The following is a 19,044-nucleotide window of genomic DNA, read 5'->3' on the forward strand; positions in this document are numbered from 1 at the left end:
TGCCTCCTGAGTGTTGGGAAACAGGAGGAGTCCTGAGCTATGGGAGGAAGTCCGAGTGTCCTGTGACACAGTGTCCAGGTTATTTGTACCGTTAATAACAAACTGGACAGGACACAGAACAGTAGGAAAGTATCGATTTTTTGGAGTGAGTATAAGCAGTGTATTCCACAGAATGGCTCAGGAGGCCCAGGAAGCTCTCTTCTGGGATGAGTCAATCAGTGGGAGTGGGAGGGTACTGGGGTAGATCCTTACCAGTCTACAGATAGAGTGTTGGATAATTTTGGATGATCTGTGTGTAGGGGCATCCTATAATTTTTTTCTTTTTTGGTCTTTTTGAGACAGGGTCTCCCTGTAGTCCCAGCTGTCCTAGAACTCACTATGTACACCAGGCTGGCCTTGAACTCATAGATCCGCCTACTCTGCCTCTCAAGTGCTGGGATTAAAGGTGTGTGTCACCATGCCTGGCAAGCATCCTATAATTTTAAGCATATGTACATCATGCATACACATGAGATGGTAAATAGGTTTTTTTCCCTGACAGGTTGCTTCAAGGACAGATTTACCCTCACTGTGCTTACGCCAAATACTGGCTAAAGGGGGTCTTGCTTCTCCAAGTTCCTGATCACCAATTACAAGTGGTGAAATGCTGGGTATTGCTCTACCAGGGAAGGACAGCTAAAAGGAAGTGCCTTTTGTTGTCAGGCTGTCTTTATGCTTGCCTACCCAACCCAGGGCTTGATAGCTAGCTAGTCTAGCCAACCAATAAGCTCCAGGTTTGGTGAGAGACTGGCTCAAAATGTTAAGGTGGAAAGTGATTGATGAAGACCCTGAGGTTGACCTCTGGCCTCTATGTGGACACATGCACAAAGCCACCTCCAGACTGTTCAGAGGCTGATACATCCACATCACCCGAAAAAGCTCATGGTGATAGCCAAAGGTGTCAAACAAAAGAATCCTGCAAAAGACAGTTCCTCTCCCTGGGCCTCTAATAAGGAGACGGGTATCCGTGGCTCTTTCTCACTCTGGTCTGCTTTCAGTCCCTGAGTCTAGTCATCCCTCCATTAGATCAAACCCTTATGCTACTACTGCCAAGTACCATGCAAGGGAAGGAAATAAGTATAAGGAACTAAAACCTTTTCTATCAAAAGAACGATCACAGGAATGCAAGCTCTGTAATGCTATTTTACAATCTTCCTGCCAAATTATAAAGCTTTTTCTGAGAAGGCCCTGTGGCATTCCTGGAATGTGATGGCCACCTTCCCTGTTTCTTCATTTTCTTTCACCAATTCTTTTTGAAACTAGCCAACCTCAAGACTGTGGCATCAGACCCCAGCCCATTGGAAAGAGACAAATAACTCGTGTTAGAATAAACACCTACCAAATTTCCTGCTCTGTGAGCTGGCTTGATGGAGCCACACACCCCTTTGCAAAAGTAAAAGCTACTTGGTGGCGTTTTACTTGCACTTTGTTTGCATGTTCTTTGTGCTGCATTGGTGGGGTCTTCCGACCCCAGATTTTATGCTCAACACAAGGCAACAAGGTCAAAATGATGACAGACAGGAGCCCTGTCATCATAGGTGGTGGCATATTAACTACTTTTATCGTTGTTTTGATAAACTACTTGACAAAAGCAACCTGAGGAGGGCAGGGCTTATTTGGCTCAGAGTTTGAGGGGTACAGTCCATCATGGTAGGGAAGACATGGTGGCAGGAGCTTGAGGTACCTGTTCACACTTTATATGTAGTTAGGAAGCAGAGAGAGATGAATGTCGCAGCTCAGCTCCATTTCTCCTTTTGTTTAGTCTGGGGACCCTAGCCCATCGGATGGTGCTGCCCATATTCAGGGTGGGCCTTCCCACATCAGTTAACCTAATCAAAACAATCCCTCATAGACATGCCCAGAGGCATCTCTTTGAGATTCTAGATCTAGTCAAGTAGACAATCTGCTAATCTGTCCAAAGTGGGTAACAAGCTGGGGTGAGACTGATGAGGAAGAGGATTTCTTTTACAGTTCTCTTGTTGGATGTTTAGAGCACTTTACTTTTCTTACCCTCTGTATCCTCTAGACAGCTAAGTACCACACCCCTTATCGCTCTGCAGCAAGGAAGCTATGAACTAGTTACACAGAGGTGGGAAGCAGGGTGTCACTGGCCCCTTTCTGGCTTCCTTGCTCTGGAGGGTGTCCCTTATGATGATGTCTTACTCAGAAGGTGCAGGAGGGCAGGAAGTTGTGAAAATCAGTAGGAAGACAGGATCACAAGTTAGGCTAGTCTGTGACTATAGGTCATGGATGTTGGGGAGTCTGTCTGGGGTTGGAGTGATGGGGCAGGTTCCTGTGGGAAGGACACCTGGCCTGCTGGGAATGAGAACAGGAGCCACCTGTAGAAGGGTAGACTAGTGCTTGGCCAGGAGGCAGCAGGGCAGCTGGGGCTGAGGGCTTTCAGAGGTAGGTGGGAAGGCAGTATCAGACCAAGGGGACTAGCTGACAAGCATGTTTAGAAGTCATCAACTTTAAATGTTCACAAATCATGCATCCAAGAACACTGGGGTTTGAGAACTGGATTATATGAAAAATTAAGAGTCCAGCCTTGTCCCCAAACTAGAAGGACATGCAATTCTTCAACTCCTCCTTTCAGAGTTGTAACTGGGTGACCCCACTTCTCCCTTCTACTAGCATTTAGGTCAAGAATAGAGGTCAATTCAGAACAAGTAAGATGAATATTATATTTAATCATCAACATTATAAAGTGTCTACATTAAATACAGCATCCCAATACCCACATGTATAGGCACCTGTGAAGGAGGGGAGCCCACTGGTGGGCAACCTGAGGGGTCATTGATAACCAGGTCCAGGTCACAAGCCCACTGGCAACATGTTCCCAGGTTCTGAGGAGAGAAATGAAGCTCTCAGGCCTTATACTATTCTGCAATCAAGCCTGAGCCCATTGGGTAGGTAGGGGTTTACAGGCCAAGTAGCCCTGGACCTTGAGACACGGCTGAACAGGGCTCTGCTCAGGATTCAAGCAAATAGGCTTTGTTCCCCATGGTGCACGGAGCTAAAGGACCAGAGAGGGACCCTCAGGGACGAGAGCCAGGAGCTAGTCACCCTGAGGGGGGAAAAGGGAGGGAAAGGCTGAAAACAGTCAGCTGGGAAGATCAGAGGCACAGCTACCACTGGACACTAGACACCTGGAGAAGGCGATAAGGACCAAGACTCCTCTCTGGTGTCATCCACCAGGCTGGAAGCAGACCTGAGGGCCAAGGGAGCAGAGATCCAGCAGCCTGGGCAGGTGCATCCTCTGGCCAGCTGTTTCCTTCCAGAGCCCAACATGGTAGAAAAGAAAGGAGACCAGCAAATGAGGCATGAATACAAACATCTCCCCTGTGGGCCCAGGGGGCCGATGGAGACAGGATGCAGGACCTATGAGAGGACAGAAAGAAGGGTCAGAGGCACAGGGAGCAGCAGGCAGCAGGGCTGCTGGGTGACTCAGGGTTTGGGAGCTGGGTAGTCAGCTGACTCCTGGTGCTGATCTTCCATCTCCTGCCTGTGCCAGGGCAAAACACAGAGGGTGAAGGGAGTAGGTAAGAGCTAGATTTGAAATCTGGCTCTGTCTGGTCAAGTCACTGCAGTTTCTCAACATTAACATCTCACAATCACCAAGCTCAGCTGATGGGGTGACCTAGCTGTGGTCTCTGTGTGACAGAGTGCATAAATGTAAAAGTGCTTGTGGTGACTTTTGGGGCTCTGTACACCTGGGTACAGTACGCTAGAGCTCTCAAGTTAGTAAATGAAGAGACAGACATAGTCACTTCTGGGAAGCCTGTCCCACCCTGAGGACCCTCTGAGGGTAGCTGCTGGGGAGGGGCTGGCACAGCCTTCATCAAGAAGGGTCACTTCCTTCACACAGAGCCCCAGGGTGCTCACCATGTCGTTGCTAGTCCTCAGATGGCAACCGTTCAAGTAACATGTCCTCTACGCCTCTGAACTGAGGGTGGGCAAGAAGAGAGACCAGAGAGTAACATCAGAACCTGTCCTGGGAATCCTCTATCCTCCCCACTGTATCCTGGCTCTGTCTTCCCCTGGACAGGGAAAGCACTGGGACCTGGATGGGGTCTGGCCCTCTCCTCCAGCCTCACAGCCTGTTGATTGCCACCAGTGGGGGCTCCCTGCATCAAGGGCTTGTCTGAGACCTCAGAGGGATTGCCAGTTCTGCAACTGTACCTTTCTAACCCACTCGCCACAAATCTGTAGTTAGTCCCCTCTGTTTCCTTAGCCTCTGGTACAGGGATAGAGAGAACAGGCCTAGCCCAGGCCAGACATGGGGTGAGGGCTGGGCCACCCACCATCACCTGCTTGGTCCTTGGGGAAAGCTGCGCTTGCCTTAATGTGGTACAGTATCTGCCATAGCATGGAGTCAGAGCCGCGGTATTTTTTTCCTGGGTACAGCTGCCACATCAAAGGCAGCTCGTATGCCTGCAGGTCCTTGGGGCTCATAGGCAAACCCAAGGGGATGTCTGCCTGACGCAAGAGCACCTGGAAGTTTTCACTGGTCTGTAGAGGAAGAATAGGGCATGTCTTCAGCTCCTGTGTGCTACCACCAGGCTCCCTGAGGCCCAACCACCAAGGTCCATCCCTGCCACTCTACCCTGGGGCTGACGCAACAGATGCCGAGCACAGACAGCTGGTGATTGCTGTCCAGGTGTCAGCTCCGCAGGTCACACTCACTCCTCTTAGGGCCTGGGGCTGAGCCAGTGTAGCCATCCGGATGGGCCCACTTTTTCCTGCTAACCCTCCAGTTGCTAGAGTAAGCCATGCCGCCCTCGGTTGGTCTGATGTGCGCCCTCGGTTGGTCTGATGTGCGCATGCGTGCGTGTGTTAGGTGTAAGCTAGAAGGCAATCTTAGGTGTTATTCCTTGGGCACTATCTACCTTTGCTTTTTTCTTCCTGAGATAGGACCTCTCACTGGCCTGGATGTGCCCCCCCCCCCAAAAAAAAACCACACACAACAAAAACAAACCAATTAACAAAAAAAGACAGGCTGGCGGGTCAGAGAGCCCCCGGCGTCTACCTGTCTGGGATTACCAGCACATACCACCTTGCCTGGCTTCTCTTTCATATAGGGGTTCTGGGGATTGAACTTGAGACCTTATGCTTGTAAGGTAAGCACTTTACCAACGTAGCTATCTCCCCAGACCTGCCATGGCATTAGTTTTGATTTTGTCCAATCTCCCCTTTATACAACATATGCTTGAATCTCCAAGACTGGTGACTGACTGCTTTTCCCTATCCCCAGCATAGCTCATTAGACTATGGCAAAGACCTCCTGATTTGCTGTCTTTAGATGGCAGTGGACATCTGAAAATTGTGACCTGTCCTGCTGGACTCCTCCTCTGCCTCACTCACTCTCAGGCTCATGTTCAGCTGGCTTTTTTTGGGGGCGGGGGCAGGATCACACTGCAGCCATGGCTGGCCTGAATCTCATGAAATAGACCAGGCTGGCTTTGAACTCAGAGAACCATCTGCCTCTGGCTCTGAGTGCTGGGATTGAAGGTATGTACCACCTGCCTGGCATAACATTATTTGCTTTAGTGTGTGTATGTGTGTGGGCATGCATGTGCCTCAGCACACATGTGGAGGTTGAGAGGACAGCTTGTGGGAGTCAGTTCTCTCCTACCCTGTATGTTAAAGGAATCCAACTCTGGTTACCAGGCTCAGAGGCAAATGCCTTTATCTGTTCAGCCATCTTGCTAGGCCTTAAAAGCTAGTTTTATCCACCAATTCAGGGCAAAAGCAAACAAAGAAACAACAAAACCCAAAAGCAGCACAATCCAGTTCCACAAGGTACCTGAGGTAAGGCCCTAGTGGGACCAAGTGGCACAGGCCTGTAACCCTACTGCTCAGTAGGCCTAGACAGAAGGATCACCCATTCAAGGCCTATCAGGGCTACAGAGTGAGTTTAAGGCCAACCCGAGTAACTACACAAGACCTTGTCTCTAAATTTTAAAGAATTTTTTTAAAAAGTAAAAAAAGCTGGGCTGTAGCTTAGTGGTAGAATGCTCGCCTCATGTATAGGGAGCATTTGGGGGTGGTGGGGAGGCAGCTCCAAATATCAAACAAAATTACTCAAAAATGAGACATTCAAATCCAAACTATGACTTCAGTGGGGTTTTACTCAATGACCCCCTCACTGCAGTTTCTCAGCCCGGGCTCTTTCTCTCACACCAGCCCCACCCTGTCATTTATCTACCTCCCCCAGCAGGGCACACGGTTCCCAAGTGGCCCTACCACATTCACTTCGAACCCTCAGCCAGAACTGTGTTTAAGGTATACAAGACAGGCTCACATTCACCCAACAAGTATTTTCCCAAGGTGAAAATAGTAAAACTTTCTGCCAGTGAAATAAATTGGAAATGTCAAAGGAAAGATTCTGATCACCTTGCCAGGCATGTAACTGCCCAAGAAATCACTATTCTTGTTCACCTGTATGGTCTGACCATTCAGTAAAACTTTCTGCCAGTGAAATAAATTGGAAATGTCAAAGGGAAGATTCTGATCACCTCGCCAGGCGTGTAACTGCCCAAGAAATCACTATTCTTGTTCACCTGTATGGTCTGACCATTGTTGCTGGCTGCATTATTTATCATTTTCCTTTAATAGTGACTGTTTACATGGTAAGAGTTCCGGGTCTTTCAATCATGGGAGCAAATCCTGCCTTGAAGTTTGCTAGTAAGCTGCTATTCAGGCAGTATTTATCATGACTGTGAAAAACTGTGGTTCAAGATCTGGGTGAGAAAATAGCTCCCAAACAGATTAAAAGAATATCTGTCTAAATTGTCTTCATACATCTGACTTAAAAGTATTTAACTTTTTTTCCCAATATATACTTATTTATATATATAACAACACTCTAAAAAGGCAAAAAGAATGCAAATTTTTTTAGATTCTGGAATTGAACTTCTAATACCTGCTGGCAGCACTGGGGAGATTCCCAGCAAGACTCAACTTGGGCTACAAAGTGGAGACCTAACTCATAATCCTGTGCTATTTACATCATGTTTTAACGGTTTAATTGTACTTGTAGACTTTCTTTGGTTTATGTACGGAGCAAGTTTCAATAAGTCAATTAATTAATTAATTAATTATTAATTTTTAGACAAGTTCTCACTATGCAGTCCCAGCTGGCCTGGAACTCACTTATATACCAGGCAGGCCTAAAACTCACAGGGGATCTGCCTGTCTCTGCTTCCTGAGTGCTAAGATTAAAGACTGCCTAGCCTCTGTCCAATAATTTTTCTTTGAGTTTCTTGGCAGAAACTCAAGCTCTGACTGAAGGTGCTTTTAAGAGATTTAAGTGACCATATGGTCACACCATCAGAGACCAGGTCCGCAGTTTGCCCACTGCCTTCCTTCCCCACTGCCCTCCAGTCTCTCCCACCCTCCCTTCCAGGCCTGGAGAACTAGACAAAGTCCAGCTCAAAAGTTCTTTCACCGGGTCTTCTTAGCCCTCGTGCTTGGGGGCAGGAGGGCGCCAATGTCCCTCCAAGAAAACCCAGATTTCTGAGGCCTGAAGAAATCTAGTATCAGCCCCATGAACAGCCAAGCCCAGAAAAGACCCTTTTTAGGCAAAACCATATGGTCACACCATCAGAGACCAGGTCCCCAGTTTGCCCACTGCCTTCCTTCCCCACTGCCCTCCAGGCTCTCCCACCCTCCCTTCCAGGCCTGGAGAACTAGACAAAGTCCAGCTCAAAAGTTCTTTCACCTGGTCTTCTTAGCCCTCGTGCTTGGGGGCAGGAGGGCGCCAATGTCCCTCCAAGACCTCGCCCGTCCTAGTCCAGTCCAGGAGTCGCCAGCTCCCAGGACTGGGCCAAGGGCAGGTGCCACCCGCTGTCCCACCTGCTGTCCCCTTGGTGGTCGGTACCTTGAGTGTTATAGGCAGCCAGCTGCGCTTGTTCTCGTCCAGGTACACATGCCTCTCCCAGATCCACAAGCGATCCGGGTCTTCCGGCGTCTCTGGTCTGTACGCCTGCATTTCAGCCATGGCATCCGGTGGGATTGAAGACCTTACAGCTGCGCCAGGGAAGGTTGCTTGCTGATTGTGTAGCACGGGCGCCTCGGATCTTTATAGTAGCCAGGTGCGTGCCTGCCCCCCCTGGAGGCGGAGCGAGAGGAGGGCGGTGGGTGGGGCGAACAAGGCCTGGGCAGGCAGGGAGCAAAGCCAGGTGGGCCTGCAAGGCTAGCCAGGGATGGATTGCAAGCTTGTGCAAGGCAACCAGGTAGACTTCCTGGACCCCTGGCAGTGGCCAAGTGCGCAGACCTGATCCGGTTAGGCCTAGGACTTCCTCAAGGCTCCAACCAGCCTTGCCCTCCTCCAGGAATACTCCTACCACAAGAAAGGTACCCCAGTCTTCTCTACTCCTGGTAGACGATGTCCTCTGCTCCCCTTGCTGTGGGATCGTATTGTCCCAGTAAGCCACTGTGTATGTAGCTGCTGGATCCACACCCTGAGGTCAGGTGACCCAGGGCCAAGGCCCCTCTTAGCATCTTCGTGGGTCAGAGAGACCTGAGAGAGCCTGGCCCTCGCCTGGCCTCTCCCTTGTTCTTCCAGTCGTCTTAAGTCTGTGCTTTGGGTGTTGGAGTAGAGTACAGTTCCTGGCAAAGTCCAATTCTCGAGGTCCCCTCCGTCACCCCCCACATGACTTTTTCCATGGCTCTGATGAGGCTGTGGTCATCTAATAGCTATTGCAAAACATACTGTTGAAAGCGTGGGTTTCTGTCTTTGCACTCTGACTGCATCCGTGAATAGATCATTTGAGACAAATACTGAGAAAGAAATCCTTCCTGCACCCCAAGATCAATGGATTTGGAAAAGCTCTGGGTTGCTCAATCAAAACTGTCTCTAAATTACAGCAAACCAGGAAAGTCAGCTTTTGCTTCGCTGTCACCCATTAAGACAAGAAATTAATGAGAAACATGTGAAACCAGCTCTGGCCCTGTGGTTCAAACATCCCTATGGGTTAGCAGTTCTGCACCCCACGGTCTAGTTCTTCCCCCTGGCTCTGAGGAAGCCCTAAGGAAGTCATTTGTGATGTTTGGAATGTTATGTGGATGAAATGGAGTCATCAACTCAGGATACCTTCGCCACCCAGCAGCCTATTCTAACAGGGAAGCTCCCCAGATGAACCAAGGTGACTTGAGGTCAGAGGTGCAGTTGGATTAACCAGGAAAAGAAACACCGCAAAGCTGGGGCAGAAGAGGGGGGTCTTGAGCCCAGCAAACCAATACAGCTCTTAGTGGTGTTAGTATTGAATACTCAGACTTGTGGCTTGGGGCTGATTTCCTATAGATGGCTCTCTGACTCCAGACCCCGATAGCCAGATAGAAAGATTTTTGGAATAAACTCAGTCAGGGAATTCCCAAATGAGGGCAGACTTGGAAGTCAGCCAAGTTTGTTTATTTAACCTATTAAGGGTTAGAGTGTGTGTGTGTGTGTGTGTGTGTGTGTGTGTGTGCGTGCGCATGCACGCAAGCATGCGCACAAGCATGTGTGGGCTCATATGCCATGGCAGGGCGTGTGGAGATGAGAAAATGACTTTGTATCGTAGGTCCTCTCCTGCCACCTTGTGAGTCCCCAGCACTGAACTCAGGTTGCCCTGCTTGGCAGCAAGCGTCTTCACCCACTCAGCCATCTCCCTGGCACACAAATCCAGTTTAAACAGCGCCTCTGGTATTGTTTTAGTGGCAAGGGAGGAGAGCCCCCAGGGGGCCATGTGGCTGATTCCAGGTACATTTGTGGCCCCAGGAGCCAGAATGTCACTGAACTTGATGATTTCACACAGCTCTGCTTTCGTTTGAGGCCTTGGGGGAATAAGTATCCATTTGGCTTGGTGAGGTTGTAGGTTCTGGAGATACGAATCTTCTTCCCATCACTTAAAATTATTTAATTTTGCACAAGGGCTTCCTAATATTGAGTAAGAGTAGACGCCATTGTGTGTTATTTCAGAAGGAGCTCCAAAACAAGGACAAGCGGTGGGGGGAGTTTCAACCGAGGCTTTGATCCTTTTTCATGCAAATTCCTCAGGGAAACAATAGTTATTATGTGAGCTCAGGCAGGGAGCCTCCCCAACCCCATATCTGCCCAACTCAGGGCTCCAACACTGTCAGCCAGAGCTTTAGAATTTTCTGTTCCTTTCTGAGTCTTTCTGTTAGTCTGTGAGTTCCCACAGGATAAGCTTGTGACTTTCACAGAGCAGACATCCTGAGAGTACTGAACCGATGCCTTCACATTCTGCCTTGGATCTAGTTTCCACTTGACACCCATCACCTGTGAACTTAGTAAATTCTTTGCTGACTTGGCCTTCCATAATCAGTGAGTGGCACAACGTGTGCTCTAAGCCCATTTCTAACTGGGCAGTCTCTGATCCTCCAACAAAGCTGCCTAGTGGAGAAGGGAATAGTTGAGACGTGGAAATCTGGGCCTTGGAAATCTGGGCCGTGGGTTCAAGAAAGCTTACAGCGTTGAGCGTACACAGGGTTTCTGGGTACTCGGGAGCGAAGAAGCCAATTTCCTTGTCTGGGTTCCAAGTGTCAGCAGTGGACAGCAGGAAGAACTGTTCTAGGGCCTTGGAGCTGCAAGTGTGGTCCTTGGAGCTACCACAGCATCATTCAGAGCTAGTGATGAAGGCAGAACCCAGGGGGATCTTCCTGAGCCAGAATCACTAGGGCAAGTCAAGCTTATGACAAGGTAAGTGCTGTTTACAGGGGTCGGGGGCAACATGCACACGACTCAGAAGGGAAAGCTGGCAGGTGTCTACCTCATAGCACCAACACCCTCTGTATTTCTCTATGACACAGGAGTTAGGTACATACACCTGTATAATTTAGTTCTAAGCCTCTTGTTTTCTGTCAAAAATCACCTCTAACATACGAGGTGTTTCCCTCTAAGAGGAAAATCCTGGTAGCCACAGCCATCCTAACTAACCATCACTAGAGATACAGTGAGCTGTAAAGAGTTGTTTGGGCCTTTGGGCCCTACACTGACTGGTCTTAAACCACTAAGGATCACCTGGGAAACTCTGCCAAGATACATGAGCCTGGATTCCACCAGAGATCAAGTGGATAGATCAGAATCACAGACTGTGTGTTTGCTTGCCTGCTTGTTTTTTAAAGGACTCTTAGGGTGATTGGCCCACACAGCCAGAGGTACGTTCCCCTGCTCTAGGATCTGAACTACTGGTTTTGAGGTGTGAACAGATTAATAAAACTAAATGACCGTGAAAATGTCAAAGCCATTCTTTCAACCATCACATCTCAGTGTAGACCTCACCCCAGACCCATATTTTAACTCCTTTTCCTTTGCCCTACTTTAAATTTGCTGCTTTTGATATTTTGTGAGCAGGGAACCAGAACACCAGGCTTATTAGAATTATAAAGGCCTGAGATCCAGCCAGTGTGTGAAACCCAGAGGCCCTGACATGTAGATGGTCAGGATGCCATCTTGTGCCTGGAGGCTTAGAGCATTAAAACTGTTGACCAAGTGAGCTCAGGTAAAATATTTCATTACTTTTAGTGTAAGAGATGAAATTGTTTCTCTAGATAAATGGGGAGGCTGGGTAAGGATGGTCCAAGTAGAGCCAGTTACTAAGCTTTGCCACTCCTAAGCTACTGTCTCTGAAATCTTTTGAAGTGCTTCTCTTTCTTACTGAGCATAATGCAGGTTGTAATTTGGCAGAGTAGGAGTGGTCTCAAGTTCTGCATTTCAACATGCACATAGATGAGGATGATGCTAGTGGTCTGCGAACTGAAAGGCAAAGTCCTGTACTAACTCCACCCCACCCCAACTCCACATAAAAATGCCAAATAAAAAAAAAAACAAAAACAAAACCAGACCCTCCACTCAAAATGCACCTCATAGCTGAACCCTGATATGCTGGTGAGCAGTACTATGTGATAGGATTGCCACGGACACCGTGAGCTAGAGTTGAGGTTTTCATTCACACCAAGGCAAATCTAGTCACATTGGTATGGGAAGCATTTCTTTTTTTAAGATTTCATTTTTCACTTTTATTTGTATATATGTGTGCCTGAGTATATATGTCCACCACATGCATGCAGGAACCCATGTAGGCCAGAAGAGGGAGCTGGTCCTCTGGAGCTGGAGTTACAGATGGTTGGGAGCTGCAATATAGGTGCTGGGATCTGAACTCAGATCCTCCGTAAGAGCAGCCAGTGCTCTTAACTGCTGAGCCATCTCTTCAGTCCTGAGAAACATTTCTCAACCCTGGGATTATTCCACACTGGGTATTTCCAGTGTTGCTGTGGGTTTGGTTCTTATTTGTCTTGATTGTATCAATTTCCCTTCAGAAAAGTATTTTTGACACACTGCAGCTCCTCCTGCTTCCTTGGGCAATCAGTTCACCTCTTGACGGTGCTGAGAACTGTCTTTGTGGCATTTTCAAAATGTCTCTTGATTTAGCTTTTTTATTTTAAGGCTATTTTACATGGCATTCTAGGCAATTAGATTGGGTGGGGTTTGTTTTTATATAACAGGTGTATATTATTACTATGTATGCATTAGGTGGGAATCTAGTCGTGTCTTAATGTCTCCTATACTTTGAGCCAATCTCCTAAGCACTATTAAATACTTTGTTTTTCTGGGTAAGAATTTTTATACCACCACTATTAAATACCAAGTTTCTGTGTAGAACTGGGTATCTTTCTGAGCTCTGTTCTGTCCTTTTTGCCTATTTCTACAGTAAAAGTTCTACTTCTAAAGAAATCATTATGAGTTTAAAATTCCTGAGGGAGGCCATGTCCTTTTTATTTTTTTCAAGATCATTTTAAGTATCTATGAACTTTTATACCTTTGCATTTATTCTTGTTTGGGGCATTGTACTGGTATCTCATTGAATGTATACATTGGGCAAAACCTACTCTTTTTAAAAAGCATATTTTTAAAATTTTATGAGTGTTTTGCCTGTATGTAAGTGCACCCATGGGTGCAGTGCTCACAGAGGCCAGAAGAGGGTGTTAGATTCTCTGACACTGGAGTTACAGTTACTGGAGAACAGGAACAGTTGTTAGTCACCATGTGGTTGGGTGTTGGGAACCCTGGTCTTCCAGAGGAGCAGCCAGTGCTCTTAACCACTGAGCTGCCTCTCCAGCCCCGCAAACCCATACTTTTATTAGGATTTAATGCCTTCCATGAAAGCATTGCATATTTTTGTTTGACCTAGCTCTGTTATTTCATATACGTTTTGTTATTTTGTGAATGCTTTGTGTGTGTGTGTGTGTGTGTGTGTGTGTGTTGTGTGTGTAGTGTGTGCTGTAGGCTTGTGGTGCATGTTTATGAGTGTGAGGGTACACACGAGTGTGCAGATGTGCACAGAGGCCAGAGCAGGGCATCTGGCATCTTCCTTTATTGATAGTCCTGTTATTTCCTAGAGATGGGTTCCCTCTCTGAACAGAAGTTCACTGTGTGAGGCTGGCTGGCCAGCTCTTGGAATCCACCTGTCTCCACATTCCCATGTTGGGCTTACAGGTACACAGCTGTGCTGGGCTTTTCACATGGGTGCAGGGGATTTGAACTCAGGTACTCATCCTTGCAAAGAAAGCACTCTTACCCACTGAACCATCTTCCCAACACTTGTGAATATTTTTTAATGGTGCTTTCAGGCATAAAGGAATGCTACTGAATTTTGGTGTTGGTTTTGCACTTCGTTGTTAAACTCGTGCCACCATGCCTATTATTTATAGTAATAGTTCTGATGGTTGGTTCATCTGTAAATAAGTAGCCCCCCCCCAGTCCTTATAGATTTCCTTTGACTTGTTTCTGTGTTTATTTATGTATTTATTGTGCTGGGGGGGGGCAGGTGTATCTGTCTGTGTGTAACTTGCAGAAACCAGCTCTCGCCTTCTACCATGTAGGGATTGAACTCAGGTTCACAGGCTTGGCTGCAATCTCCTTTACCCACTGGGCCATCTCACTAGCTGTCTGTCTTTTTGGAATTTTTTTTCTTTTGAGACAGAGTGTTCTGGTAGCCCTAGCTAGCCTGGAACTCAACTATATAGACCAGTCCAGGTTGGCCTTGGGCCCACATAGCCCAGGCTGACTTTGAAATACCTATGTAGCTAAGGATGACTTTGAACTCCTGACCTTCATGCCTCTACCTTCCAAATGCTGGGATTTCAAACATGTCCACCACATGCATCTAGGATAGTTTTTTAGTGGTGACAATAAACTGATTAGCTTTAGATTAGTAGAAAAAGACACCTTTAAATGTATAAGAGAAGAAGCTAGTCTGAATAATCCTTCAGATGAAAACAGTAGACATTCTGGAAGAAAATGTCCTAAGAACCTTGAAAGTAAACTAGGCCTGGTGGTACAAGCCTATAATTCCAGCTACTTGGGAGGTTGAGGCAGAGAATTGAAAGTTCAAGACCAGCCTGAGCAATTTATCAAGACATAGTGTTATTGGGCTATTCATACAAAGAGACTGGACATGGGGCACCAAGACTTTCTACTGGGAACCAGTGTTTATTTCATACAGGGACCAGGGGCCAGCGACTCACATCCAAAGACTGAGGAGCTTGGGATGGGTGGAGGGGTATCTTTGCCTTTTATACCCCTACTTAAAAAACCCTTAGTTTAAAAAAATATTGTATTTATTTATTTAATGTGTATGAGTGTATTGCCTGTAAGTATTTAAGTGTACCCGTGTCATGCAATGCCCATGGAGGTCAGAAGAAGGCGTCAGATCCCCTGGAACTGAGTTACAGATGGTTGTTAGCTTCCATGTGGATGCTGGGAATCGAACCTGGGTCTTCTGCAAGAGCAGTGAGCGCTCTTTACCACTGAGTCATCTCTCGGGTCCCCCAATCCCTGTTTTTTCGTTTTTACTCTTTGATCTTCACTAGGTGTTTGACACAGGATTGTGACAAGGTTACACTAGGTGTTTTATGACACTGTGGTGCTGCAGTTTACACATACACATATAGGCACTAATTGTGCTACATTACCTTCTGTCTGTTCTGGAAAGACTCTTACCCACCATCGACTTTAAAAAATGGGGATGTAGCTCAGCAGCAGAGCACTTGTCTAGAAGGCCTGCATCCTACTGTAAGTTTCCATCAGCAAAACAAAACCAAAACTAAAACTAGCGGAACAAACAAACCCTTCAAAATGCATCTCTGATCTACAGGAAAGGAATGCAGAGGTAAAAGGGACTGAGATGTGGAATCTGAAGAGGTCATGACCCATCCGTGTAATTCCCACCCTGGCAGGGTCTGCTGCTAGTATGTTTCCTCTCAGATAAAACCTTCCACCCCGGCTGGAGGCTGGGTCAATAACAGGGTTCTGAAGGCCAGTGAAACATTTCATCCTGCAGGGAACTTTATTAAGCTCAGAAAGCAGATAACTGGGTAGTTTCAGGAAGTCCCAGAAACTGATGAGATTTACTAGACCTCTTCCCTCCCAAGCATACATAAGCCCCATAGACTGCTGGGAGACACAGTCCAATCTATTAGCTCTTCTGGCTACCTGGAAGGGGGTCAAACCAACTTAACTGAGCTGCTGCTGGGAGGACATACTCTTCAACCTGTTGAGCTATCTGTAAACTGTGCAGTTATTCCCAGGTTTCCTGCTTTAGTGAGCTGTCACTCAGCCAGTGTTGGCTTTTTATGATGTAGCTGTCTTTGAGCCATTTCTGCTCCAGTAAGTAATCCCTCATTTATATTCCTGTAATTAACTCTAGTGAAACTCGTGGCTAGTTCACCAGGTTGGACTTCGGTAAGCCTCTTCACTTTGGTCTGTTGCTGATTCTCTATGGCAGGTGAGTAGACATTCACATCTCCCCGGGAAGATGATGAACCCCGATTTTTGAACTTCTACCTTTTTCCTTTCAGACACTTTTTAGCAATATATTTTGCAAATATTTTTCCCAATTTATTTCTTAGATCTTATATTTACAGTATAAAATATGTTTTGATATTTGTATACATTGTGGAATGGCTTGATCAAACTAATTAACAGAAGCATTAATTCTTATACTCTTTGTATGACAAGACTGTTTAAAATGTATTAGTATTTTTCTAAGGCTGGGCATGGTGGCGCACAACTTTAATACCAGCACTTGGGAGGCAGAGACAGGCAGATCTCTGTGAGTTCAAGGCCAGCCTGGTCCACATAGTGAGTTCCAGGACAGCTGGAGCTACAGGGAGACCCTGTCTCAAAAAAGACAAAAAGAATCTATTAATATTTTTCTAGTATACAGTACACTGCTGTTAACTATCGACACCATCCATGGTGCATAGATTTCTTAATCTTACTCCTGTTGTGCTGGAATTTGACCATCGTCTCTCTAAATTCCCACTCTCCAGCCTCTGGTAACCACTATTTAATTTAACTTTTTAAAGTTAAGCTTTAACCTTTTTTAGTACTTTAAATTTTAAATTTTAAAACTATTGTGAATGGGGTTGTCTTGATTCTTTCTCAGCTAGTTAATTGCTATTATATAAAAATGCTATTGGTTTTTCTGTGTTGATCTTTGTATCCTGCAACTTTACTGAACTAATCAGTTCTAGTGACATTTTGCTGGAATTTTCCATATTTAATTGCCTCCAAACAGAAACAATTTAACTTCTTCCTTTCAATTTCCATGTCTGTTATATCTTTTAGTCCCTAATTGCTCTGACTAGGACTTCTAACACTAGGTAGAAAATATCAGAGTGGACATCTGTGTCACTACTGTGACAAAGTACCCAAGAAAACAACTTAAAAGAAGAGAAGATTTATTTTGACTCAAGGAAGGCTTCAGGCATTTTAGTCCATGATTGGCCGGCTTCATGATCATGGGACTGAGATGAGGCACGGCATCATGGTAGACAGGCATGGTAAGGCATACCGTAAGTGCTTAGGTGGTATGGGAAAGTGTACACAATCAGGGGTGTGATCGAATGTATAAAGAGCCATGAGCCTACTTAGAAAAACAGTATAACCATAAATTCCTTAAAGTGGCTAACTGGCCTTACATCAGCAGCCTGGCCTTGCCCAAGCCTTATTAACTGGTCTGAGGGAGACTGTTTATGTAGCTAACCTCTCTTTTAGAGCCTTAAGGATAGCTCACCTGCCTAAGAAAATAATCTTGAGAGGAAGACCTTCAATTAAGGACACCAGACCCTGGCACGGAGTTAATTCTTACAGCTGTGTGCAACAGAATTCCTATAAAAGTGGAAACACCCCCTCCCTTTGATGCAGATGCCTTCTTTGCACTGCAAGGCCGCTGTCCTCCGCTGTGTCCTCTGAGTTAAAGGACATATCCCTTGTCTGTTGCAGGTCTGCCTCTGGTTCTTATTTAACTTTAAACTCCTTCCTTTGCTGTTGTCCTAAATCTAATAGATGCCCTGATAGTATGCCCTTCTCTAGGGAGAGTCTTTAGAAGATCCTCCTGCCTTAAGAGTGATGGGATTAAAGGTATGTACATCCATGCCCAGCTCCATTCTGTTCTGATTGGAGAATTTCATCTGTTTATATTCAAAGTGATTACTGGTGGGTATTGTGCAGCAGCTTTTTCCTCTGGACAGAAAGTGATATTATCTTGGGCTTTGGCCCTGGTTGCCGTGGCAACTAGAGCCGCCCAACATAGTGGTAGCCAGGTCTATGGTAATGGTAATGGGCTATTGACACTCCTTAGGGAGGGTCAGAGGACTCATTCTAGCTATAACTCCCTCTTCTGACATGAGTAAAATTGGGAGATGCTTGAGTATAGGAGGTGGGGGGTGGTGGTGGACTGAAAGCAGGTTCCGTGATGCAACTTCTGTGAGGTCCCCATCCTTGACAGTGTGGGACTTTGTGGTGATGCAGCTTTTTGGGTCACCCACACTTCTATAGTAATTTCTCACCAGTACTCTGTAACCCAGTAAACTCAGTTGGTCTCACCAAGCTGGATTTTGGTGTAATTATTCCTTTGGCCTACTTTTGGTTCCCTATCTAAGGTGAGTAGATGTGTGTGCCATTTCTCTCGAGGAAGAGAGTCTCACATGCAGCAATAGATAAAGCCATAATATCTCAGTTCATGGTGGTCTTATATAATGTGTTTCTTTTTTTTTTTTATTTCTTGCTGGTTTCCTTTGCAATTAGATGATTTTCTCTAGTATGTTTTGATTCCTCACTTAAAAAAATTATTTTTTGGTTTAACTTTTTATCTTTTTATCTTTTCTTGAGACAGTGTTCCCCTATAGCCCCTACTGCCCTGGATCTTGCTATGTATCTACTATAGGTTTTTGCTTTGTTATTACTACAATGTATACAGAAGACTGACAGCTATAGCAGACTATTTGTAGATAACCACTCAACTTTGATTACATTATAAAATCCTTTAAATTTTTGTGACATGCCCATTTTGCAGTTGTGATGCTACAATTTATACTTCTTATATTTTTTCTCTATATACATGAAATTTTATTAAAAGATAAAGTTAAGAATGATTTTGTTCCCATACATTCAAAACAATATAGGAAATGTTGATTGAACAAGACTACAAAGATATTAAAATTCATACAAAAGGCATCATTTCAAAAAGCAAGTTTTAATTTTTAAAACACTTCCATTTTCTTTCTTTTTTTTTGTTTTTTTTTGGTCCTTTTGAGACACGGTCTCCCTGTAGCCCCAGCTGTCCTGGAACTCACTATGTAGACCAGGCTGGCCTTGAACTCACAGAGATCCTCCTGCCTCTGCCTCCCAAGTGCTGGGATTAAAGGCATGCACCACCAAGCCTGGCAACACTTCCATTTTCTAAAAGCACAATTCCAGTCTTTAAAACTATATGCCACCAAAGTTTAAAACCTCATTTAGTTTTATGTCTTATAGGATTTATACTGAGTACAATATTGTATAACTGTATCATTCAACTGTAAACCTAAAAATATACAGCCAATTTTGAAAGAGATGCATCTTAGCTCTGGAAATTGTTAATGAATATGTCAATGCTGTTGTAATGAAATGCTTCTTCTAATTATGTGGTTATTAAACAAATAATTTTTTAAAAT

At 45.7% G+C, this 19,044-nt stretch overlaps 1 protein-coding gene across 1 annotated transcript; it reads right to left on the minus strand.

Moving 5' to 3' along the window:
• Nucleotides 1-3,934: 3,934 nt before the first annotated feature.
• Nucleotides 3,935-8,041, minus strand: Tcl1a (T cell leukemia/lymphoma 1A). The gene is made up of 3 exons (XM_008842789.1): nt 7,922-8,041; nt 4,381-4,551; nt 3,935-3,985 (listed from the first exon to the last, which is right to left on the minus strand). The coding sequence occupies exons 1-3, from the start codon at nt 8,039-8,041 to the stop codon at nt 3,935-3,937; spliced, it is 342 nt and encodes a 113-aa protein (XP_008841011.1).
• Nucleotides 8,042-19,044: the final 11,003 nt, after the last annotated feature.

The sequence above is a fragment of the Nannospalax galili genome, unplaced genomic scaffold (genome assembly GCF_000622305.1).
Source record: "Nannospalax galili isolate Female #2095 unplaced genomic scaffold, S.galili_v1.0 scaffold1740, whole genome shotgun sequence".
NCBI lineage: Eukaryota > Metazoa > Chordata > Mammalia > Rodentia > Spalacidae > Nannospalax > Nannospalax galili.

Coding starts and splice junctions, on each gene's coding strand:
- Tcl1a (XM_008842789.1), bottom strand. CDS start 8,041: ATGGCTGAAATGCAGGCGTACAGACCAGAGACGCCGGAAGACCCGGAT. Junction 4,552..7,921: donor GGCTGCCTATAACACTCAAG/GTACCGACCACC, acceptor CTTCCTCTACAG/ACCAGTGAAAACTTCCAGGT. Junction 3,986..4,380: donor AGATACTGTACCACATTAAG/GCAAGCGCAGCT, acceptor GCCCACCCTCAG/TTCAGAGGCGTAGAGGACAT.